The sequence below is a fragment of the Acinonyx jubatus genome, chromosome B2 (assembly GCF_027475565.1).
Source record: "Acinonyx jubatus isolate Ajub_Pintada_27869175 chromosome B2, VMU_Ajub_asm_v1.0, whole genome shotgun sequence".
Taxonomy (NCBI): Eukaryota; Metazoa; Chordata; class Mammalia; order Carnivora; family Felidae; genus Acinonyx; species Acinonyx jubatus.
In genome coordinates this window covers 116,060,522-116,084,901 of record NC_069385.1, presented here as the reverse complement: position 1 = coordinate 116,084,901, position 24,380 = coordinate 116,060,522, and the positions used below count along the sequence as shown (strand labels likewise).

The 24,380-nt window shown below is 51.4% G+C and overlaps 1 protein-coding gene across 1 annotated transcript; it reads right to left on the bottom strand.

Moving 5' to 3' along the window:
• Positions 1-38: 38 nt before the first annotated feature.
• TULP1 (TUB like protein 1) lies at positions 39-12,653 on the bottom strand. The gene is made up of 13 exons (XM_053222907.1): positions 12,399-12,653; positions 12,012-12,167; positions 11,224-11,382; positions 10,412-10,513; positions 10,218-10,337; positions 9,830-9,942; positions 6,566-6,571; positions 6,294-6,464; positions 5,983-6,095; positions 4,574-4,688; positions 4,399-4,497; positions 2,158-2,329; positions 39-534 (listed from the first exon to the last, which is right to left on the bottom strand). Exons 1-13 carry the CDS (start codon positions 12,592-12,594, stop codon positions 401-403), a joined length of 1,656 nt encoding a protein of 551 aa, XP_053078882.1. The 5' UTR covers positions 12,595-12,653; the 3' UTR covers positions 39-400.
• Between the last annotated feature and the right edge of the window lie 11,727 nt (positions 12,654-24,380).

Here is a 24,380-nt window from a genome sequence, read left to right as displayed (position 1 = left end):
ACCCCCTCCTCGGAACCCGCCCCACTCCGCGGAGCCCTAGTACGATCCCGGAGGGGGTTAAAACAACACTGACTACTGCTCCTGGACAGGAAGTGACTGGGGCTCGGGGCGGGGAAGGGGGGGCGGCTGGTGAAGCGGCGCAGGCTAGCTCCGCGACCAGATGTGTGGCTCCCAACTCCAGATGTTCTTCATCTCTGTCGGACCGCCGTCTGAGCTCCTCCCCTGCCTCGGCCTGTGCCAGGCTGGAGAGTGGATGGAGGTCACTCAGAGACAGTGAGGGGTCAGCCCCCGACAAGAGAGGAGTCTTCAGTGGGGGCTTTGGTGAATAGACACTGCAACCCTCCACTGAATCCTTTCCCCCACCCTTGGAGGGCGCTGGGGGCGCTGGGGGCTGCTGGGGTCATTCGCAGGCCAGCTTCCCATCGAAACTGGAGAGGGCGATGGCGAAGGCCTGCAGGGCGCACAGCGGGTACCGGTAGTCTAGGGTGAAGGCGTCCTCGGCCACGCGGCCGAACTGCAGTACAATGTAGTCGGCTGTGGACACAGACAGGGGTGGGGTGGCCCACGACCTCCTGGGTTCCCATTCCTGGCAGACAGCCCCCTCAACACTGGGAACAGTTCCCCTCCCTTGTATTGGAACACTAATCCTCAGCCACCCTCTCAAGTATTCACCCCTCCACCCATCCACCCCTTCTTATCTGGCCCAACCAGTCCCACCTGCCGGTTTACCAGACTTCTGACTGACTGTAAGCCCCTGAGGGCAGGGACCCTGCCTTATCTTCTGCCACCTAGGGCTATGTGTATGACAGGCACTTAAATATAGGAACCTGTCACACTTCCCCAAGCCTAGAATCCTTTTCTTTCCATTGTCTCTGGCCTCATTCCTTCTTCCCATCCCCAGACACCAAGTCCCATCTTAGACTGCCAGGCTCTATCTCTTAACTAGCCCCCTGAATCCTTCCTTATCCGGTGGCTCCACTCAACCCCATCCCATATCTGGTCCAGGTTCCCAACCCTAGTCCCAACACCTCCCCCAGCATCCATAGAGACAGGAAGTTGCTAAAAATACCCCTGATCTCTGCAGACCAGGCTCCACCAGAAATGTGATCTGGAGAGCAGTTTTCCAAGGCCTTGGGACAGGTGACACTGGGGAACCATCCCTAGGATGGAGTGGGGGATGGAGAAGTTGCTCAATGGTAGCAAATCCTGGGAACCTTGGTGTCCCTGGGGAGAATATCTTTCCATCCCCAAACTTCCTTAACCCTAGTGGGAACTTCTCCCCCAGGCTTGTAACAGGGACATCTGTACTTAATTGTGTTTTCTGGGCATATCTTTTTTCCCTAATTCCTTGAGGCCAGGCCTTTGACCTTACTTGAGAGAGGACAATAGAGTAGGCATTCAGAAATGCTTGATTAATATTCCCTACCCCTACAAGGCAGCCATCCTGAAGGGGATAGGAGCTGGGGCTCTGGAGCCAGACCACCTGCGTTCTCAAGCCAGCTCTACCTCTTAATTGCTTTATGACCTTGGGGAAGTTACTTAACCTCTCTGTGCCTCAGTTTTCTCATCTGCCAAATAGCGACAAATATACCTTCCTCACAGGGCTATTGAAAAGATTTAATGATTCAGTATCTGTAAAGTCCAGAGAACAGTGCCTAGCACATGGAAAGCACTGTGCAAGTGTTTTTGAAATAAATTTCGATGGCCAGTGGAACCTCCTGGAGTTGCTGCCTTTGGGGAAGGCGCTGCCCTCTCTGAGCCTCAGCACCATCTTTGACCACATAGACGTTGCGCTATCAGTGGTTTTCAAACTCCAGCAGATTAATTCTCCCTTCAACACAGTTTCTCTTACCCAGGGTATCCCAGTATCTACCCCAGGCTCTGGTCAATGCTAGAAAGAAGGCCTGGAACAATGAGCCCCAAGACACCTGCTTGGAATATCTGAGGCTCCTGGGAGCATGGTGTCAATGCCCCTGCAGGAGGGAGTAACCTTCCCGGTTGTTCTGGCTCCAGCAATAAAGGACAGCTGGGGGGGGGAGGGGGGGTGCAGCGAGAGAGTGAGGGCACGCAAGTGTGCACGCAAGAGGGATGGTGGGGAAAGGGCCTCAGTGAGGGTTGGGATTCTGGAGGTGGTGGCTCGGGCCCTCCGACACTCACGGTCATCGGCGTGAACGATCTGGAAGTTCTTGACGGAGGCTTGTGTGACTCGGCCTTGGAAGTTGAGGGTGTAGGAGCCGCTGTCTTCATTCCAGACGGGGGGCTTGTTGTGCAGCTCGATGAGGCTCTCCAGTGTCTTGTTTTGCCAGCGCACCAGCAACCCATCGCTGGTCTGGGGTGCCAGGGGGAGAATTAGGAAGAGGGCGGTTAGAGGGGGCCGAGGTATCTCGGGACCGAGGGGAAGGGGCCTAGGAACCTGAGCATGCCTTTGCGTGTCTGTGTTAGCGTGCAGCCTGGATATCAACATCCGTTCAGGGGATCCTTGAGAGCACCTTTGGTCTCTGTGGTGTCCTTGTGGGCATGGGCTACATCTGTGAGAACGGGGTTTTGCTGTGGGATGCCAAAGCGGAGGGTTGGAAAATGGAAAGTAGCATCGGGCACACAGCAGGTGCTCTGGGCTGTGGATACCCAAGGGGTCTTAGGAATGGCCACATGCTGGTACCTGATTACAAGGATGAACCAGACATTCTGGGACCCACCAGGAGCTCACAGTGGCGCTTGCGGAGACAGGTAAACAGTTAAGATGTCCTGGAAGAGAGTTTCTTGAAGGAAGGAATGGTGTCTATATGATAGTGCTCTTGAGATATTTCTTTCCCGAGTTTCCTGAGTCACATTCATGGCTTAGAGTGAGTCCCCTCAAGATCATGTCCTCCCCGAAGCCTTCCTGACCCCATGTCTGATTTAGATGTCTTAGCTGTGAGTCTCCGTGACACCTTGCTTTTATGGTTTCTCCCACTGTACTCTAATGGACAACATTAGATACTCTAAGGGCGGGTATAATAGTTTAATGTCCCTGTGCCTCAGTTTCCCTCACAACAGAGTATTGTGAGGATTAAATAAGTTAATAGTGCATGGAATGTTATTCAGATCAGTTCCTGGCACAGAGTAAATGCTCAGTAAATATCATGGTTCTGATGGTAACTGTTGTGTTGATTTTGGATCCTCAGTGCCTGGCTTTAATGAATGATCATAGAATGAATGAATTGTGAAACGGAAAAGAGTTACCTAAAGCAGCACAGGGTGGTTCTTACGAAGCCCAAACATGCTCAGGACGCACTGCCTCTGGAGCATTTGTGTGTTTGTTCCAGGCATGGAAGGAGTAACTGTGGGACCCTACATGCCTCGTGCCCCATGGAAAGTCAATACGGTGTGACTTTCCAGCAGGGAAGGATGCGTGATCAGCTGGTGGCTGTGATTTTTCATTGTAAATGAGTAAAGTGACTTGACTAAGAGCATGGAGCATGCCAGTCCGCCTGTCTGTGAAACCTTGGGCTCACTGACTTGCAGTGCTAAGGCAGCGGAGCAAGGGACTGACACCTAAGGAGGCCACCTAGATGTCCTATCTCTCCATCTTACCCTCTCCCTCACACACACACATACACACACAAAAACAAGCAACCTTTGCTTTTTAAAATAAAAGTCAAATCATGTCACTCCTGAGAACCCTGCTGTGGCTTCCTGTTTCTCCCAGGGGTAGAAACCAGTTGTACAGGTCCAATCTACCCCTCACTCTCACCTCTCACCTCAAACCCACCAGGCACCACTCTGCCTCAGGGCCTTTGCACTGGCTCTTCCCACTGCCTGGATGCTCTTTCCCCAGATATCCACAGGCTTGCTCCCTCCCCTCCTTCAGGTCTTTGCTTAAATGTCACCTTCTCAGTGAGGCCTACTCTGACCACCGTATTTAATATGGAACATGCACGCACATCTCTCTTCTCCTGTTTGATGTTTTCTTTTTTTTCCCATACCACTTATCGCCTTCTAATGTACTATACAATTTTTTTGCTTATCACAATTATTGTCTACTGTCCGTCTCCTCCACTAGAATGCCGGCTTCATGAGGTCAGATCTTTGTTTTATTCACTGACATCTTCCAGTTTCCTAGAATAATCCTCAGCACTCAATATACATGTGTTGAATGAATATGTGAATGTATGGTCTGGGGTAAACTGGAAAAAAAGTCCTCATTGCATTTGTTTCTGTGAATTCAATGACGAAACCCCTGAATTCATTCCACAAGTTTCCAGAATGAATTTGTGACACAGGGTGATGAGTGTGCTCCGGAAGTTGGGTGTGGGCAAGCTGAGCCCCCACCCCCCCAGCTCCCCAGGAGTGGGTCATGGGTGGGTCACATGGGAGTAGGACCCTCAGGGAGAGGTGTCAGGCAGGTGCTGGGCTCACATTTCGCGGCCGGATGGGGACCCTCTCGTTCTCCGTATTCATGCCTGGGATGATTACCGTCATGCGCCGGGGACCTCGGAAGCCCAACACGTTGGTTTCCTGGGAGGGACACACCTGTTAGGTCGGCCCCTGCAAAGGGGAGGGTGCTGCCAGGGGGCCCAGGCCGAGTTCTCACATAGATCACAGCTGCCAGCTCCTGCCGAAGGCGCCCCACATCAGTGCTGCCTCCTCCGCGGTGCGGGTTCTGCCCGTTGTCAAAGACAGTGAAGCGGTTGCCCAGGAGATTGGACCTGCAAGCAGGGTGGAGCTGGGGGGCAGGGCTGAGGGGATTCTGTACCCCTCCTCCAAGACCCTTCCTCCCAGCCAGGCAATTCGGAGAGCTTCCTGTGTCAAGGGTATGGGTGTCGTAGGACAGAGCAATTCATGTCCTCTGCCCCACGCTTCCCTCATGAGATCTTCTTTAAAGCTGGATCTGGAAGGACACTGGGCAGCCTTCAGATCTCAAATCCATCTCTTACTGTGTGACCCTAGGCAAGCTAAACTCTCTGAGCCTCAACTTCCCCCTCTGTAAAATGGGCATAATAACAGTATTTTCCTCATTTGGCCAATAAAAGGATTAAATGGATTAATATTTGGAAAGTAGAACTATGCCTGACACATAGGTAGACTGTATGTGTTTATTAACACATACATAAAAGAAATAAGGCCTGACTCAGGGATTCACCTTCCCCTTACCTCTCAGATTTGCAATGCGGATTAGAGGAGATATATGGGGAGACACAGCACAGGGTAGGTGCCAGATATTTGTTTTTTCATTCACTTAGTAAATGTTTATTGAGTAGCTACTATGTGCCAGGTGCTAGGAATTCAACCATGAACAAGACAGGCATGGGCATTGCCCTCATGGACCTTATGACCTATTCCAAGTGAGGTACAGGGTCGAGTAGCATGGGCATCACCTGGGTGCTTATTAGAAATGAAGAGGGGCACCTGGGTGGCTCAGTCGGTTAAGCATCCAACTCTTGATCTCAGGGTTCTTGCAACTGAGCCTCACATCGGGCTCTGCTGACAGCGCAGAGGCTGCTTGAAATGCTCTCTGTCCCCCCCCCCCCCCGACTTGCCCTCTCTTTCTCTCACAAAATAAATAAGTAAACGTAAAAAAAAAAAAAAAGTGAAGAATCTACATTAAAAAAAAAAAAGTGGTGCCTGGGTGGCTCAGTCGGTTGAGTGTCCGACTTCAGCTCAGGTCATGATCTCGCAGTTTGTGGGTTCGAGCCCCGCATCGGGCTCCGAGCTGGAGCCCGCTTCCGATTCTGTGTCTCCCTCTCTCTCTGCCCCAACCCACTCACATTCTGTCTCTGTCTCTCTCAAAAAGAAAAAGAAAAGTGAAGAATCTTGCCCCAAACCCAGACCCACTGAGCCATTTTAACAACACTTCCAAGTGATCTGTACACATTTAAAGTGTGGGAACCCCTGGGTCAGGGGACGTTTCCAGAGGGTCCAGTGTGGTGGACACTGCCGGGCACAGGGAGACGAAAGTGACCCGCCATGGCGTTCTTGCGGTCCTGGGCCTCCCAGCCCTACCTCAGCTTCCCAATGAAATTCTCCCCTCCTCGAGACAGATTGGTAGGGTCGCTGGAGATGAGGTAATTGGCCGTCTTGCTACGTTTCCGCTTCCTGCCAGCCAAGAGGAACACCTGGGGACAGGGGGAGACAGGTGACAGAGGATGGGAGGCGAAGATGGGTGAAGGAAAGAGAAGGGTGGGGGGGAGAGAGAAGGCCTATTTGTCCTGTATCCACCACTCTCCCCCCCCCCCCATTTGGCTCTAGCTCCACCCTCAGCCTGGGTCCTGCCCCCTGCCCTCTCTCTCCCCTGCCACCTCTCCCCTACCCACCTTCTTCTCTGTGTCCAGGTGCAGGAAGTAGGAGGGATACAGGCCCCGATCCATGCCCTTCTTGTCCCGGGTCAGCTTGCAGCGAACTGTCCGGCCCTGAGGGGCAGGCCGAAGCACAAACTCCCGGGGTTCATCCACTTCCACGGGTGGAGATGGGGCTCTCTCCTCCTTCTGGGTGGGGGCACAGCATGTATCAGCCTACAGCACTAGCTCCTCTGCCCTCAGCAGGTCCCCGGAGCTGGGACACAGGCAGGGTGGGCCGGACAACTCACCGCTTTCTGTGTGGGAAGAGAACAGATGGGCCAGCTACAGTGGGCTGGGCCCCTCACACTTCCCCAGCGGCTCAGCAGCCCACGATACGAGGCTCTGGGGAGCTTGGCGCTTTCTTTTTTGCTTAGCTTGTGGTTAAGAGCCTGGGCTCTGGAACCAGACAGCTTGGATTCAAATCCTGATTCCACCACTAACTCTTTACCCTGTTTCCTTTTTAATTTGTTTTTAATGTTTATTTTTTGAGAGAGAGAGAGTGTGTGAGCAGGGGAGGGGCAGAGAGAGGGAAACAGAATCCGAAGCAGGCTCCAGGCTCTGAGCCATCAGCACAGAGCCCGATGCAGGGCTCGAACTCACGAACTGCGAGATCATGACCTGAGCCAAAGCTGGACGCTTAACCAACTGAGCCGCTCAAGTGCCCCAACTCTTTACCCAGTTTAACTGTGACTCGGTGTTTCCATCTGAGAAATGCGTAAGTTGGGGCTGGACACCGGGGACAGACCTTACTTAATTGATACATTAAACAAACACTCCTATAAAGCCTACCAATGTGCCAGGCATAGTTCTAAGGATCTTCCAAATGTTACATGGTTTAATTCCCTTCTCAGTAACTACTGAAGTAGTTGTCCAATTTTACTGATGAAGGAGCTGAGGCTCAAAGAGGCTAAGCAACTTGCCCAAGTTCATATAGCTAGTAAGAAGTGTAACTAGGCTTTAAATGCTGTGCAGCCTCCTGTGAGAGCCAGGGCCTTAGAAAGACCTTCCTTCAGTGGACATGATGTCAAGGGGTGAACTGAGGTGAGGCCGAAGGTATGAATTGCTGTGTTCTAAGCACATAGTGTTACCGTAGTATTAGCTACTGGTATTATTATACTGTGTAGTAAATATTCAGTGAATGTGGTAGCCAGCCTTCAAGACGAGCCCCAGTGGTCCTTGCCTCCTGGTATTTACACCCTTGTGTAGTCCCCTTCCACACTGTATCAGGGTCGGTGTTTCTGACCGATGGAATATAGCAGAAGTGATGGGTCACTTCTAAGTGATTAGTCTAAGGCTAGGTCATGAAAGATATCGTGCCTTCTCCTTGCTGTCTCTCTTGGGCCACTCTTTTTTTTTTTTTTTAATTTTTTTTTTCTTTTAACGTTTATTTATTTTTGAGACAGGGAGAGACAGAGCATGAACAGGGGAGGGGCAGAGAGAGGGAGACACAGAATCTGAAGCAGGCTCCAGGCTCCGAGCTGTCAGCACAGAGCCCGACACGGGGCTTGAACTCACGGACCTCGAGATCATGGCCTGAGCCGAAGTCGGCCGCTTAACCGGCTGAGCCACCCAGGCGCCCCTCTTGGGCCACTCTTGAGCCCTGAGAGAAGTTGGCTGCCATTGTCATGAGAACAGTCAGGCAGCCCTATGGAGAGGGCCCCAGCCAACAATCATGACAGTGAACCATTCTAGAAGTGGATTCTTTATTTCCAGTCAAGCTTTCAGAGTGACTGCAGACCCAGCTGACATCTTGACTGCAATCTCATGAGACCCCCGAGCCAGAAGTACGTGCCTCGCTAAGCCACTCCTACATTCCTGACTTACAGGAATGAAGAAAATAAATGTTTGTTGTTTTGAGGCACTAAGTTTTGGGGTGGTTTGCTACACAGCAATACAGAGGTAAGACAATGAATGAATAAATAAGCTTATTTTGCTCAGGGAAAAACTCCTCAGAGCAGTTTGGTTGCATTACAACGTAGGCTGGCCTGGCCTGGCCTGGCGGCCCCGCAGCTGCCCTTCTGCTTCTCACAAACCTGGTGCCGTCTGCCCTCATGTGCTATCCCTCACAAGACGGGGGGGGGGGGGACAAGGGACGGCCAGCCCGGGTGTGTGCTACGTGAGAGTCACTGGGAATCCCCGATACGCTGTGGTTGGCTGTTTTTGCTGAGGGCAGGTTGGGACTGTGTGTGAGGTGAGGCTGGTGGCAGCGAGCAGGCCCTTAGCCTGCGGACCCTTGAACATCTTCTCCACTCCGGGCTGCTCCAGAAGAAACTTTGGAAACACAAGACTATGTTTGGAATGTGATGTGGAGAAAGCCAGAGCTTATTCAAACATTTCCACAGCTGTCAATTTCTAGAGCCTACTGTACTGAAGGCTGTGCCGTGGTTATATTCCCCATGGGAGATAATAAACTGGCCTTGCAGTCTATATATCGGTACCTGGTGATGTGGGCCCATGTGAATCAGGTCCCCCAAGACCCGACCACTCTTGAACAGGCTCATAAGCCCACATGGCCAAGCCCCCAGCCCTGCCCTCATGGTGATCTCTCTGCTTGTGGAAACCAATTTCTCAAAGACTTTCATCGCTTTCTTTCTCCAACTGGCCCTCTCTCTCCTGCTTGGTCCCGCCTGTGCATGTCGGTACCTGAGTCCTATTTGTGAGGAAGAGGAATATTCAAACTGTTAACAACCTGTTCTGCTCATGGAGAATGCCCGGTCAGAATGGATGCTGGTGGGCCTGGGGGAGGGCGCAGGAGGCCCCTGTCCGCCACTGTTAACCCTTCAGTTGCTGGAAGGGTGGGTGGTCCGGGGTGGGGTAGCAGAAAGCACTTGGAGAACTTAGAGCAGTAGCATGCAAATATTCTTACAACTCCTACAGCCAGCCAGTGCGCCCAAGGGTGAGTACACGTGTCCCTGTCTGCCTGTGAGTTCTACCTCCCGGGTACAGAAAATGAGTGTCTCAGGGAACCTGGGGGGCTCGGTTGGTTGTGTCCAACTTCAGTTTGGGTCACGATCTCACGGTTTGTGAGTTCAAGCCCTGCATCGGGCTCTGTGCTGACAGTTTGGAGCCTGGAACCTGCCTCAGATTCTGTGTTTTCCTCTCTCTCTGCCCCTCCCCTGCTCGTGCTCTCTCTCTCTCTCTCAAAAATAAAATAAAACGTTTAAAAAAATTAAAAAGAAAAAGAAAATGGGGTCTCTTCATATTGGGGCTGTGTGAGCCTCTCTGACCATGTCTGATGTTAGGCTGCGGAGGGGAGGGCTTAGAGCCCAGATAACATCAGGCCCCCAGGGCACCAATCCCAGCATGGTGACCCCACAACAGCCTTTTCTTTTCTCACAAGTCTGGTGCCCTTTGTCCTCCTAGCCTGTCATCAGAGAGGGAGTCATGATTCTAACCCCAAGTGACTTCATGGCCCCAGCCCCCCAACGAGGTTCCATACTCCAGTCCCCCAAACCCAGGCCCCTGCCATTGCTCCCTGAGGACATCAGTCCCCTTCCCCTCTGGGCCCCAACCTTTTTGCCTTTTCCTTTCGCTTTGCCCTTCTGATTGCTGTTCTTTGTCACTTCTTCCTCCTCTTCCTCTTCCTCTTCCTCCTTCCTCTCCTCTTCTGAGCCTTTGGGAGTGCCTGGGCGTGGAACGAGCCTGTTAACCCCTTACCCTGCAGAGCACTTCATGGTTTGCAAAGTACATCTAACACCCATGTCTCACTTGGACCCTCCCCACAACCACAAGAGAATCATCCCACATTACTGTTATAGGGGCCTCAGAAAGGCTACAATACCTGCCTTAATAGTCACAGCTATTAACGTGGGCAGGTCAAGATGCCTCCCAAGTCTTCTGACTCCAGGACCCCCAGGACTGCCTCTAGATGTCCTGATACCGGAGGCCACTGCCACCCACCTTTCTTCTTCCGAGCTTTCTCAGCGGGGCCATCTTCCCCCACCAGAAACATGGCTGCTGGGCTCTTCTTTGTCACTCTGGTCGGGCTCATTGAGGTGTCCTTGTCAGCCTCCCCAGGCCCTGTGTGTGTGGATGTGAAGGAGTCACCCTCCACCACATCCGGAGTCCCCTGTTCCTCCAGAGGCTAGTCTCACCTTTCTTCTTTGTCTTTCTCATCTTGGTCCCCTCCCCCGCTGGTACCTCCTTCTTCTTCATTCGAAGAGGTTTGGATGGGGGGACAGGGCTTCCCAGGTCCCCTGGAAATGGAGGTAGGGGTTAGACAAAGAAGAGCCTGTTGGGGCTGAAGACCACCTTCCAACCCACTCATCATGGCCCGACAAGGGCCCAGAGTCTGTCTTCTGCTCATCAAGTTTTAATCCTGAGTCCATAAAGGGCTGGACAAACACCAGGAGCTTATTGGTGTTACAGAATACATGAATGAATGAATGAATGAATGAATGAATGAATGAATGAAACCCAGCTCCCATGCCATCCCCAGAAAACCCCCTCTGGCAGGTGATACAGAGAGCACTCTCTCCCTCTCTCACAGGGGCCCAAGGTGCCAGCTACCTGTCCACCTTTAAACCAGACTGGGGTACCTGTAGGGTGAGGTGCCCAGGCCAGAGAGCCATCACAGCATTTATTCATTGACTGATTTTTACAGTAATCACTTTGATGCTTTTATGGAAATTATAACAATAATTCATATTGAGTTTTTTAAAAAGCTGAAAAATCACAACGAAAACTAAAATCCTCTGCCCTCCCTGGCTCACAGAGCCCCCAGGCAGGCTATGCACTTAAGGACCATCAGGGGGACGACACCACCAGGGAGAGAAACTCTCGTGTCCAGGCGCTGGGTAACTTCTTGATGTGTGAACTCTGGCGTATCGACGAGGCCCCCAAGCCGCTGAAGGACAGGGCTAGTTTTACACGTCTGTGGTGCTCCCTTCTTACCCTCAACACTCACCCTTCTGACCCTGGGCCTTGGCCCTCCTCTCCTTGATGCCTGCGGAAGTCTTCTCTTTAGGAGGCTTCTTGGGAGGCAGAGGGATTTTCTCTTTCTTTTCCTCCTCCTCCTCCTCTTCCTCTTCCTCTTCATGGTCTTCCTCTTCTTCCTCCTCATCCTCTGTAGGCAGAAACTCCTCATAATGGGGGCTGGGATGTGTCCCATTAGCTGGGGGCTCAGTCCCCTCCAGATTCCTGGGAAATGAGAGCCAGAGGCGGGAGGCTCTCCTGGAACAGGAGGGAGTGACCTCAGGCTGCTTGGGGGAGTGAGCTGGAGTTGGGGGGAATGCTAGGGGCTAGGCAATCCTGTTCTGGGGGGATGCCCTTGTCTGTAGCACCTTCCCCTCTCTCTCTCTGGGACTCTCACCTCCTCACACGTTCCTGCCTGTCTTCCAGTTTGGCCCTTCTCTGCCCCCAGTGACCGCACCTGGGCTGTTTCTCACGGTTTCTCCTACTTCGCCGCTCCCTGTCCTTGTCTGTTTCTGACCTCCAGCCAGACGCATCTGGGCTACCTCTGGCCCCTAGCTGTAGTTGAAGACAAAACTCTCAACCCCTCCGTGCCTCAGTTTCCCCATCCGGAAATAAAGGGCTTTCTTTGTTTTGTTTTGTTTTGTTTTCTGGCTCAAAGAGAAGGCCAGAGAAGGGGAGGCTGTTTCCCCGAGTTTTCCGCCTCTCTGTCGCTGTTCTTGTCTAGCCACTTGGCTCCTTCTCTCCAGCGCCCCCCTCCCAACCTTCCCGCCGGCCTCTCACCGTCTACTGCGTCCCGGGCTCGCGCTACCAGGAAGGTTTCCCGCGGGTCGCGTTTGGCCTCGGGGTCTCTGAGGAACTTGGTGTAGACCGTCTGCGGCGTCCGGGCCTCGGGCGGCTGCGGGGCGGGCTCCTCCCGCGGCTTCCCCCTCCGCCCGGCTGAGCCGAGAGGCCAGGGTCAGGCAGGGCCAGGCCCCCTCCTCCGACGGCGCCGGGGCCCTGGCCGCTGCCCCCTCCGGCTCCTCGCGGTGGGGATCTCCCCCCGCTTTCATTCGTCGCCCGCCCGGCCCCCACGCACTTCTACTCCGGCCGGCTCCCACCCCTCCATTTCCCTTCCTCTGCACCCCCTCGAGGCTCCAGGACCGGCCGCAGCCTTCCCGCGTCCCTCACCCTTGGGGGCACCCCCGGGCTCGGCCCCCCGCCCGCCTCCAGGTTTCCTCCGGGGCTTGGATCCCTCGGGGCAGGGGGACTCGGGGGCTTCCGTCCTTTTCTTCCTCAACTTCTGCCCCTTGGCGGGTCGCTGCTGAGTGGGGGTCAGGAGGAGGGAGAGGAAAGAAAGGGGGAGGGGGCTCTGAGGGCTGAGCATGACCCTCTAATCTCTTGAGCCGCCAGAAATAACCGCGGATTATCGGGAGGGGAACAGCAGCCTCCTTCTTGGGGTGGAGAACCATGACCCCTCCCGTGCACCATGGCCGCCCCCAAAGGCCCCAAGGCCCAATTCCTCCCCTGGACATCCCATGCCCCCAAACATCCCTTTCCTCGAAGTCACACACACACACACCCCCACCCACCCACCCTAAAGGAAAGCAACCTCCAGACGCTGCCGAAGGGGAATGCGTCTCACTCCCAGATCCGCTACCCTGAGGAGGTTTACAGACAGTTGAGGCAGGGGTGGGGGGTGGGGGGCTCTCCCTGCCTCCTTTCCAAGCAGGGGCGACATACCTGCTTGGGGCGCTGCTGGATATCCGAGCCTTCCTCCTCATGTCCGCTGAGGGTAGCAAAGGAATCAGACTGTCTTCCTCACCTTTTCCTGCCCTTCCCCAGCCCCTCCACCTGGGCCCCCCAGGGTTCAGGTAGGTTGAGGTGGGGGGGGGGGCACTTCCGGACCTGTCCGAGGCCCACACCTCTCGGAGGGTGTCGTCCTGCAGCGGCATGGTGCATTCGCCTATCCACACCCCCTTCTCTGACCACCGTGCAGCTCTAGGAGCCTCCCAGTGCCCCCCCCCCCCATCCGCTAATCCAGGCTCAACTTCACCCCACCTCCCGCTGGCTCAAGGGGGTGGCAGCACTGTGGGAGGTGCTCCTGCCCACGAACCCCTCCACCACCAATCCCAGCCCACTGAGGGAAGAGGCCGAACTCCCAAGTCCTTCTCAGACCACCCTGCAGCCTGAAAGATGCCATCACCGTGCCAGCGTCACCCTCCCCTCACCCAGCTTTGGGTTAGAGATGCTGATTTGTAATTCGTTGGGGGACAGTGGGGTGTGGGAAGAAAATCTTAGATCAGATCCTGTATTTATCTTTATTTTTCATAAAAAGTAAGAACTAGGATTTACTAATAGTTAATATATATGGATCAACAGAAGGCTGCGTATATACAGTACTTTACCGAGAAATATGCCTAATCGTGGGTGTACACTTAATTTTTTTTTTTTTCAGATAGGGAACATGCTTTTTTAAAAGTTTAGAGACCAGAGATATGGTATTTTTTGTGCTTTGTGTGTGTGTGGTGTTTTTAAATTTTGTTTTTGTTTTTTTTTAGGTAATCTCTGTGCCCAAGGTGGAGCTCAAACTCACGACCCTACGCATGACACGGAGATCAAGAATCACCTGTGCTACCAACTGAGCCAGCCAGGTGCCCCCCAAAGATATAGTGTTGATGTGATTATCTCATAGGAGGAGTTTGGTTAAATGCTGAGGAAGCCCAGAGGAGGGGCTCCAATCAGGTGTCCTGGAGGCTTCCTGCAGTCTGATCTAAAATTTAAAAGTTGAGAAGGGGCACCTGAGTGGTTCAGTCAGTTAAGTGACCAACTCTTGACCTTGGCTCAGGTCATGACCTCACAGTTCGAGCCCACATCAGGCTCCACGCTGACAGCTTGGAGCCTGCTTGGGGTTCTCTCTCTCCCACCCTCTCTCTTTGCCCCTCTCCTGCTCATGTTCTTTCTCCCTCTCTCTCTCTCTCTCTCTCTCTCTCTAGGTCAATAAATAAACTTAAAAAAAAATTTAAAGATAATGAATAGGAGTTCTACAGGTAAAAAAAAAAAAAAGTGGGATGGGTTACCTGGAAAGGGACAAGGTAAAGGCCTAGAAGTGGGACATGGCCAGATGTGTTCAAAGGTTTAGCACTAGGAGGCAGGCAGTCATCTCACGAATGGGTCAGCCCTGAGCTCTGCCACTTAAGGCTGAACGTCCTTGGATGATTTGCTTAGCCTCTCTGAGCCTCCATTTCCTCATTTATAAAATGGGCTCGACCTGGTAAGGGTATTGTTCCGATTCAGTGAAATGGGCAGGTGGAAAGGGGCATACAGTGAGCACTCAATACTTGGTAATGTTATGTACCCCTTTTCAGTGCACTTGTATTTCATCTCTTTCTCCTTTGCATTTACAACACAACTTGACACACGATTGGGGTTCGTTTTTTGAATGGGTTAATGAGTGCATTTTTAATTTCATTGGATTCTCACAAGAGTCCAGTGAGACAGGGTAGAGGTTATTATCTCCATTTTATAGATGGGCAAACTGAGGCTTGGGGAGGAGAAGTGAGTGCTTGGGAAGTGCTCAGGGTCAGCTAGATCCTAAAGTTGCTTTGTTGGGGCTTGAATCCAGATAGAACTCCTGTCAGGGTTTTTGTCCTTAACCTGTGCATGTTTCATTCAGTCACAAGGATTAGAGATGAGATTTAAAAAATTTTTTAATGTTTATTTATTTTTGAGAGAGAGAGAGAGAGTGAGACGGGAGGAGCAGAGAGAGGAGGCAGACACAGAATCCAAAACAGGCTCCAGGCTCTGAGCTGTCAACACACAGCCTGACCCAGGGCTCGAATTCACAAACTGGAGATCATGACCTGAGACACTTAACGACTGAGCCACCCAGGCACCCCTAGAGAGGAGATTTAAATGAAACAGTCACACTTGTTTTTCACTTCCTTGGTCCACCTGATCCAGATTTGCCAGATTCAGTCTTCCTAAAATACCACTTCTTCAGCTGACACCTTTGCTCAAAAATATTCATCAGCTCCCTACTGCCTAAGGATCAAGTTTAAATGTGCTGGGTTGGCATTCAAGGCTCTCCCTAGTCTGGCCCTAATCTGCCTTTCTAACTGCATGACCCTACTATTCATACAGCCACATAGGTTTGGGTACAGCCTTCATATTTTCTCTCCTCCAAGCCTTTGCTTCAGCTGTTCCCACCTGGAATGCCCTCTCGATTCTAGGAAACCCGTCCAATTCTAAGTAGTCCTCAAGTCCCCATCTCCAAGATTCCTCAGTCCTCACTCACCTCTGAATGCACGGTAATAATAATAATAATAATAATAATAAATAATAATAGAATTTATTGACCACCTATTGTGTGTCAGTTTCCTTGCTCCCATTCTTTCTCCACCCTCACGATAACATTTATGAGGCAGACATTAACACCCTGATATCAAAGGGGAGGAAACTCATGGTTGAGAATCGGCCAACAAATATTTCCTGAGCACAACTTTGTGCCAAAGAGTATGCTAAGCCCTGGTCATACAGTGATGGACAAAACGATGTGGTCCCTGCCCTCATGGAGCTTACATTCTGGTGAGGAAGACAGAGTAAAGACATAAATACACCAATTAGTTATAACAATCTCATTGCTATTAATTGTGATAAATGCCAAGAAGGAAAAGAACTGGGTTCCAGGAGAGCAGCAGGCACCATTCGGGCTGGATTTAGAGGACAGAGCAAGCTGTCTGAGAAGAAAAGTTTTTACACTGAGACCTGAAGGGGCACCTGGCTGGCTCAATGGTAGAGCATGCCACCCTTGGTCTCAGGGTTGTGAGTTCAAGTCCCCTGTTGGGGGTAGAGTTTATATAATAAATAAATAATAAAATAAGTTGAGACCTGAAGGCTTTCAGAGACTAAGAATGAGAGCCTTCCAGGCATAGGTCACAGCTATGCAAAAATTCCCAGCTGGCAAAGTGCTTGGCACAATAGGGCAGTGGTGCCCCCTTGACCAGGCTCCAAGAGCCGCACTTCAGAGAGTTCCTGAGGATCTCAAACCCCCAGACAAATACACGACTGGGGCTCAGTGCTGACCAGATGAACTGTAAACATCCACGTTCTAACAGTGCTCAGGCTGCTTGCCCCGTTCTCCAAACCAGAGGTGACTGTGCGTCTGCAGGAGAGGTGTGGGCGCGGCGGCCCATTTCAGAGGACGGTGCTCCAGAGCGTGGCCAGCTGATATGAACACAGAAGCTCTTTTTTTTTTTTTTTTAATTTTTTTAAGGTTTATTTATTTCTGAGAGAGAGAGACAAGTGTGAGTGGGAGAGGGGCAGAAAGAGGGAGACACAGAATTAGAAGCAGGCTCCAGGGTCTGAGCGTTCAGCACAGAGCCTGATGTGGGGCTCGATCCCACGAACCGTGCGATCACGACCTGAGCCGAAGTCGGACGCTTAACCGACTGAGCCACCCAGGCGCCCCGAGCACAGAAGCTCTTAAGTGAAAGAAAAGATAAATTCATTTCTCAGACCTCTCCTCTCAGGTTGCATGAATCTGATAGATATTTGCATAATAAAATATCCATTTTTCTTGCTTCTTTTTGTGTTCTGAAGGTTCTCATGAATTAGCACTGGTATCCTTTTTTTTTTTTGTTTTTTAATGTTTATTTTTGAGAGAGGGGTGGGGGTGGAGGGAGACAGAAAATCCAACCACGAATGTGAGATCATGACTGAAGCTGGATGCTCCACCAACTGAGCCACCCAGGTACTCCTGCAATTGTATTTTTTTTAATTTTTTTAACGTTTATTTATTATTTTTGAGACAGAGAGAGACAGAGCATGAATGGGGGAGGGTCAGAGAGAGAGGGAGACACAGAATCTGAAACAGGTTCCAGGCTCTGAGCGGTCAGCACAGAGCCCGACCTGGGGCTCGAACTCACGGACCGTGAGATCGTGACCTGAGCCGAAGTCGGCCGCTTAACCGACTGAGCCACCCAGGCGCCCCCTGCAAGTGTATTTTTAAAAAAATACTTGGAGAAGTAATGCAGGTCCAGATCATGATAGGAAGAGAAAGTAGCAAAGGAAAATTCAGAAAAGAATAAAAAAGAATAAAAAGACCCTCCTCAGGGTCTTGGAGAGCACGTGTGGGGAATTTACAGACAATGTAAATAATGTTCAGATTTGGGTGAGGGGTGGGTTTAGGATTGAGCACCAAGATTTTGGTTAAAATGCAGGTCAGTTTAAGAATAAGAATCAGATCAGGAACACAGATAACCTCTAATACCTTCTTCTCCCTTTTTTTTTTTTTTAATGTTTATTTATTTCTGAGAGACAGAGAGAGAGAGAGTGTGAGACAGAGACAGAGCACAAGCAGGGGAGGGGCAGAGAGAGACACACAGATCCAGGCTCCAGGCTCCGAGCTGTCAGCACAGAGCCTGACGCAGGGCTCAAACCCACGAACTGTGAGATGATGACCTGAGCCAAAGTTGGATGCTTGACCGACTGAGCCACCCAGGCGCCCCTATTTATTTATTTTAAAAAATCATTTATTTTTGAGAGAACAAAAACATTTATTTTGAGAGAGAACATTTATTTTGAGAGGGGCAGAGAGTTGGGGGACAGAGGATCTGAAGCAGGCTCTGCGCGGACAGCACCGAGCCCGATGCGGGGCTTGAACTCACTAACCTCGAGATCATGACCTGAGCTGAAGTCAGATGCTGAGCCACCCATGCGCCCGTGAACATGTTCAGTTTAAATTGCCAACCTGAGGGGCTCCTGGCTGGCTCAGTTGGAAGACATGTGACCCTTGATCTCAGAATTGTTTGAGCCCCATGTTGGGTGGAGGGATTACTTAAATGAATAAATAAAAACTTAAAAAAAAAAAATAAAGTGCCAATTGGACATCTACGTGTGATGTCACGAGGGCAGCCGGATATATGGTCTGGGCTAGAAATGTAACATTAGGAGTCATCAGTCCATACATCACAGTTACAGGCAAACACTTGGCTGAGATGGTTGAGGGAATGAGTGGAGATAGAGCAGAGGAGCGACTGAGGACTGAGCCCAGGGGCACCATGATGTCAGAAGATCCTGGGAGGTGAGGAGGGACCAGCTGAGGATCCTGAGGAGAAGCCAGGGAGGGAAGGAGGAAGAAACGCCGGAGCGTGGGAGGAGGAGAGCAAGCCACTCTGTCAGACCCTGCTGAGGGAGAGGGCGGCAGGTGCAATTTATTGTCCAAGCCCAGACACTTGGCAGTGAAGGGGAATTCTATTCAAAATCACACCAGAGCGGGGCGCCTGGGTGGCTCAATCGGTCAATTGACTCTTGGTGTCGGCTCAGGGCATGATCTCACAGTTCGTGAGTTCGAGCCCCGCTCTGTTAGCTCAGAGCCTGTTTGGAATTCTCTGCCTCTCCCCCACTTGCACACGTGCCCTCTCTCTCCCTTTCTCTCAAATAAACTTTAATAACAAAACAAAATCACACCAGAGCAACAAACGTAAACCAGGGCTGTCCCCATCGGGCACATGATGGGACGGGTCACGGTAGGTGAGCAAGGAAGCTGGTTGCTGGCTGTCCTACCATGGAGGTTGCAGGTGGTGCCGGCAAGGTAGTTGCTGGGAGGAGTGGGGTGGCCAAATCCTGCCTGGAGTGGGTTTAAGAGAGAATGTGAAGACAGGGAATGAGGAGGGCTCGGAGAGTACAGAGATGGGGTAGTGGCTAGTGGGTAGAGTTGATTTGAGAGGGAGGTTTTTTTTGTTTTTTTCTTTTAAGTTGGGAGAAATAACATATCTGTAAGTTAAAGGGACAGGGAAAGGTGACAGATTCCTCAGTGGATGTAGTTTCTGGTGGGATTGAAAGGTGGTGGGAGTTGGGGGGCCAGAGGGAGGGAGTTGGGTCAGAGAGTGGGAGGTATGAAATGGAGATCCTGAGGGGTTGGTTCACTGTGACACAGCAGTGATAGAACCTAGTGGCAGAGGGCAAGTTGAGGACAAGATCAGAGAGGAAAGGATCAGAGGACAAGATCAGAGAGGACTGAGAGGCTGGGCTCTGGAAAGGTTTACTTGGCTGCGGAAATCGCCAGGAATTAGCACGGGGACATGAAGGAGAGTCAGCGAGGCAAGACCCAAATCTTCAAAGAACGGTGTAGTCAGATGATATGAGATTCAAAACTGAGGTCCTTCTTAGGGGGAGGCAGGGACAGATAATGGTCTGGGCGCATCTACTTGTCCTCCAATATGTCTTCTTCCTTAATAATAACCCTCTGATTTGTAGCTAAACATAAGGACACCCAGAAAAAGATATTTTCTGGCTTTCCTTGCAGCCACGTCACCACGTGGCCAAATTCTGGCCATTGGGATGTAAGTGGAAGTGTGCCTGTCACTTCTGGGAAGTGTTCTTTACGGGAGGGGTGCATCCTTCTTGGTTACTTTTTCCTTCTTGGTTACTTTTTCCTTCCTACTGGCTGGCAAGAGGACCTAGCGGCTGGTGCTCTTGCAGCCATATTGGACCATGAGGTAACTTTGGGGGAAGTGAGCTGCGACTGTGGAGCAAGCAGCTGGGAGCCTTGATTTGAGAGAGAGAGAGAGAGAAAAGAAAAGAAACCCATCTTGTTTAAGTCACTGTGACATGGGGATTTTCCGTTACTTGTAATCAGACCTAATGCTAATGGCTACAAGTGGAAAGTTATGTTTGGGTCATGCCCAAAATGATATTTAATGCTAGTGGGTATTGGTGGGTGCTAAGAAGCCTTTGAAAGCTGTGGAACAGGATATGAGCTGACAGGAACTGTACATTCAGGAAGGCTGTGGAGAATAAGTAGAAAGCATGCAGGAGACAGCTGAAGTGAGGATGTATAGTTAAGACTTGGCTCAATGACAGCATCTGAAGGATTGGGTCTGGACATGAGATTTTAGGAAGGCTGTGAGGTCGGCATTAAATTTAACCAACCGTTCGGGAACTTGATCATGGTTAGAGTCGGGTGGGGGTGAGGTTGAGGGCTGAAGTTTACACTAGAGTTGGATTTCAGGTCAGAAACAGGAAGAGTTGCAAGGGTGGGATTAGGTGTCACGGGAGGTGTTTGGCACACTTAGAAACGGACAATTAAGGGACGCCAAGGTGGCTCAGTCAGTTGAGTGTCTGACTTCGGCCTGGGTCATGATCTCATGGTTGGTGGGTTTGAGCCCCACCTAAGGGCTCACCTCTGTCAGCAAAAAGCCCGCTTCGGATCCTCTCTCCCTCTCTCTCTCTGCCCCTCCCCTGCTCACAGTCTGTCTGTCTGTCTCTTTCTCTCAAAAATAAATAAACATTAAAGAAAAAAAAAAAGAACATTAAAAAAAAGAAATGGGGGCGCCTGGGTGGCTCAGTCGTTCAACTTTGGCTCCAGTCATGATCTCATGGTTCGTAGGTTCAAATCCTGTGTCAGGCGTTGCGCTGACAGCTCAGAGCCTGGAGCCTGTCTGGGATTCTGGGTCTCCCTCTCTCTTTGCCCCTCCCCTACTTGCTCTTTGTCTCTCTCTCTCTCTCAAAAATAAATAAGCATTTTTTTTTTTTTTTTAAATGGACATTTAAGGGTTCTGGGATGCAGCTGGTGCTTAGGGTTAATGTTTGATGCAGTGGCTCTCAGGCAGGGCACAAAGACTGGGAGGAGGGGTTGCTCAGTGTTTAGAGGGAGGAGCTGGAGTTGACGTCCTGTAATGTGGGAAGCAGGCACAGTGGTCCTGCCCCAAATGTCACGCACTCCCAGGAAACGCTAAGGCAGGTAAGACAGCTTAGGGGAGAAAGAGGAAGCTGGGCAGCATTAGGCTTGAATCTGCTCTGCCACGTTCTTCCCTGGGTGGATGAACGCCCTTGGTTTCTCCATCTATGAAATGGGATAATGACAGAGGCCCTGCAGGGCTGTGGGGAGATTGGTAACACAGTTTGCAGATGGCCTAGCACAGGGCTGGCCCAAGAGGAGATCAACTGGGAGAAATGGATATCCTCAGAGCTCTGGGCGAAGCTGAAGGCAAATCTGGGTAAAACTAAATTTCAGTCTGGGTTTGGGTTACTTTGGGGCTGTGGTGCCCAACCATGGCTGTGAATTGGAATCATTTGGGGGGGGGTATTTTTTTAAGTTTATTTATTTATTTTTAGTAATCTCTACACCCAACGTGGGTCTTGAACTCGCAACCCTGAGACCAAGAGTCGCATGCTCCTCTGACTGAGCCAGCCAGGTGCCCCTATTGAGGGTTTTTTTAAAAAATGCCAATGTCTTATCTTCCAGAATTTCCCAGTTAATTAGTATGCCATGGGGCTTCGGCAGTAGGGGTTTTAAAAATCCCTTAGACAGTCAGAGCCTTCCTTCTATGGTGCCTGAAATTCTCAGTCTCAATAAAGTAGTGGTTCTCAAAGTGGGGTCCCTGGACCAGCAGCATCAGCTGCTGGGAACGTGCCGGAAGTGCAAATTCTCAGACTTCACCATTGACCATCAGCAGCTCTGGGGGTGGGGCGGGGGGAGGCTAGCAATCAGCATTCTAGCACCCCTCTGGGGGATTTGAAGGCCCGCTCACATTTGAGAACCACTGCAATACAGCGCTGTCTCCAGGAGTCCCTCAGGAAAAGACTGATAATTGCTTCCCCCTTGGGTAGTTCTCCACACTTCTGTGAATGATGGAGCCACGTCACATGAGCTGTGGACGGCAAGCTCCATGAGGGAAGGGACTCTGAACATCCTGTTCACAGCTGTCCGTCCAGGGCCTGGCACAGAGCCCCTGTTGAGTTACTGAATGAGGAGAGACAGAGAGAACTATCTGTGAACAGGAAGGTGAGACCCTGCCTTTCTCTTATTCTCTTGGTTCCACAAACTGAGTCTAGTGTTTCCTGTGTTTACAGATACAGATTTTCGCAACAAATGGGTCCTTAACTGCCTGCCTGTCTGCCTGGCGCTCAGGGGCCAAGACATGGATGGGTCCCAGCATGGGTAGAGCACCGCCCGCAGCCCTTGTCCCTGGTCCGTTTGTGCGTCTCCAGGGTGGTGCATGAGCGCGTCCTGGTGCAACACTTGACAGGCAATTTACGAGATTTTCCCTTTTCACCCTGCAATTGCAAACTTACACCTAACTTGCCAGACTCGCCTAATGAACTCTGCAGTACCCTTGGCCAAAGACCCCATTTGCTAACTGAATAACGGCTTTTACGTGTCCAGGACCAAGCTGTGCATTGGTTGGAAGGTCTCCCTAGTCTTCAATCTGTGCGGGGTTGTCCAGAGGAAAAATGCTACATGGGATGTTCACTTTCAACTAGTGTGATTTGAGAGTTGCCTTCGGGACTCAACCTCGGGGTAAGAAGCCACTTCCTAGCACATCATCTCAGCCGAATCTCCAGTGGCCTCGGGGATGAGCAGGGACTAGACACCAACCTAAAGGCAGGCAGGACTCTGCTTGCCTGGCCCCTTAACTGGGCCAGCTGGGAACACTCTCACCTCGGGCAAGCCGAACCGAACCCAGGGGCTCAAAAGGTGTCCTCAAGTCTCTCGCCCTCTCTGCTTTCCTCTGGTGGCGGGAAAGGGGGCCTCTGGCGACTTCCTGATCATAGGACTCCACCATCGCCCCTCCCCAGCGGGGCCTGAGTGGCTCCACTTGGCTCACGTGCTTCTCCTTGGACGACTCGATTTAGGCCAAGAGGGAGGGGGTACCCGATTGGCCAGTTCGAGTCTTGGGCCCGCCTGTGGGAGGGGCTCCCTGTAATTGCTAGCCCGCCCCCTCCCCCCCCCTCCCCCGCGGGGAGTATGGTAACACTAAAAGGGGAAAGAGGACTTCTGCTACTTCTCAGTTGGTGAGTAGTCCACAGAGGGAACCATTGTTAGAGTCAGGAATAATAGTAACACTAGCGGTGTTATAGCTACTGGTGTAGTAGCAGCCATTGTAACACGAATTGAGAGTTTGCTGGGTTCCCGGTCCTGCCTTAAGTGCTTTATCTGCTTTATCTGCCTTAAGTGCTTTAGCTCGTTTAATACCCTCAACCGTTTTATGTGGTAGATGCTACTTTTATACACGTTAAATATACGAGGCAACTTCACAGAGACGCAGAGTCACCTCCCCAAGGCCACACAGCCAGTGTGAAGGAGAACTGGGGGTCCCACATCCGAAGGCCTCGCTCCAGAGAGAAGGTTGTTGGCGTACACGGGAACACACTCTCCTCCAAGCTCCGTGCAGTAGAACCAGGCTTCCTGCTCCAGGCTGGGGGCTGTCCCATGGCCCACTCACCCTCGAGCAAAGCCCCAAGGACCAAAACAGAATCACCCTGGCTGTCCACAAGAATACTTTTCCTGGGTGTTACAAAACCCCAGTGGTCAAGCCACACCCCAGACTAATTAACCAGAATGTCTGAGGTAGGGCCCAGGCTCCAGTATTCTTCTTCTTCTTCCTTTTTTAAGTTTATTTATTTATTTTGAGAGAGAGAGCGAGAGAGAGCACAAGCAGAGGAGGGGCAGAGAGAATCCCAATGAGGCTTTGTGTCATCAGCATACAGCTCAAACTCACACACCTGTGAGATCATGACCTGAGCCCAAATCAAGAGCCAGATGCTTAACCGAGTGAGCCACCAAGGTGCCCCTGGGCTTTGGTGTTCTTTAAGGCTTTCCTGGTGAATTCAATGTCCAGCCAAGGTGGAGAACCACCAGTTTAGAGGCCTTCTGGCTTAGTGGAATAGCTGTGGGTCAAGATCTACCTGGGTTTGAGACTTGGCCCTATCGTTGCAAGCTGTGTGACTTTGTGCCAGCTACGTGACTTCTCTGAGCTTCCATTTCCTCATGTGTGGAAGAAGATCGGTGGAAAAGACAACGTAGGGATTGCCAGGCCTGAATGAGGTGTCTGTAAGTCCCATAGCACAGAGCTGGCATTCAGCTCTATCCTTACTATTTAAGGAGGGGGCAGAACAGACCAAGCCCTGGCCTCTTGCAGAATCAGGCCAAGGGGGGACCACCCATAAAGGAAGAGGGACGCCAGTGACTCACCATCATTAAAATAAGGCTGTGAAATAGACTTTAGGGGCTGTTGGGACCCTCAGGCCCCAGGCTTTCCCACCTTGAGCTTCTGCCCTTACTGAGGGGCTTGACGATTCTGAATAGGGGGAGCTTGAGATCAAATGGGCCAGGCTGGAGTTGGGGCAGGGTGGGGTGGGAAAAGAGAAAATGCCTATGGGAGTGCA

What these genes read in the sequence shown, in the direction of transcription:
- TULP1 (XM_053222907.1), bottom strand. Translation starts at nt 12,594, where the DNA reads ATGCTCAGCCCTCAGAGCCCCCTCCCCCTTTCTTTCCTCTCCCTCCTC. An exon ending in AGCCCGGGACGCAGTAGACG is followed by an intron (nt 11,383 to 12,011) that starts GTGAGAGGCCGG and finishes TTCTGCCTACAG; the next exon opens with AGGATGAGGAGGAAGAAGAG. An exon ending in GATCGTTCACGCCGATGACC is followed by an intron (nt 535 to 2,157) that starts GTGAGTGTCGGA and finishes CTGTGTCCACAG; the next exon opens with CCGACTACATTGTACTGCAG.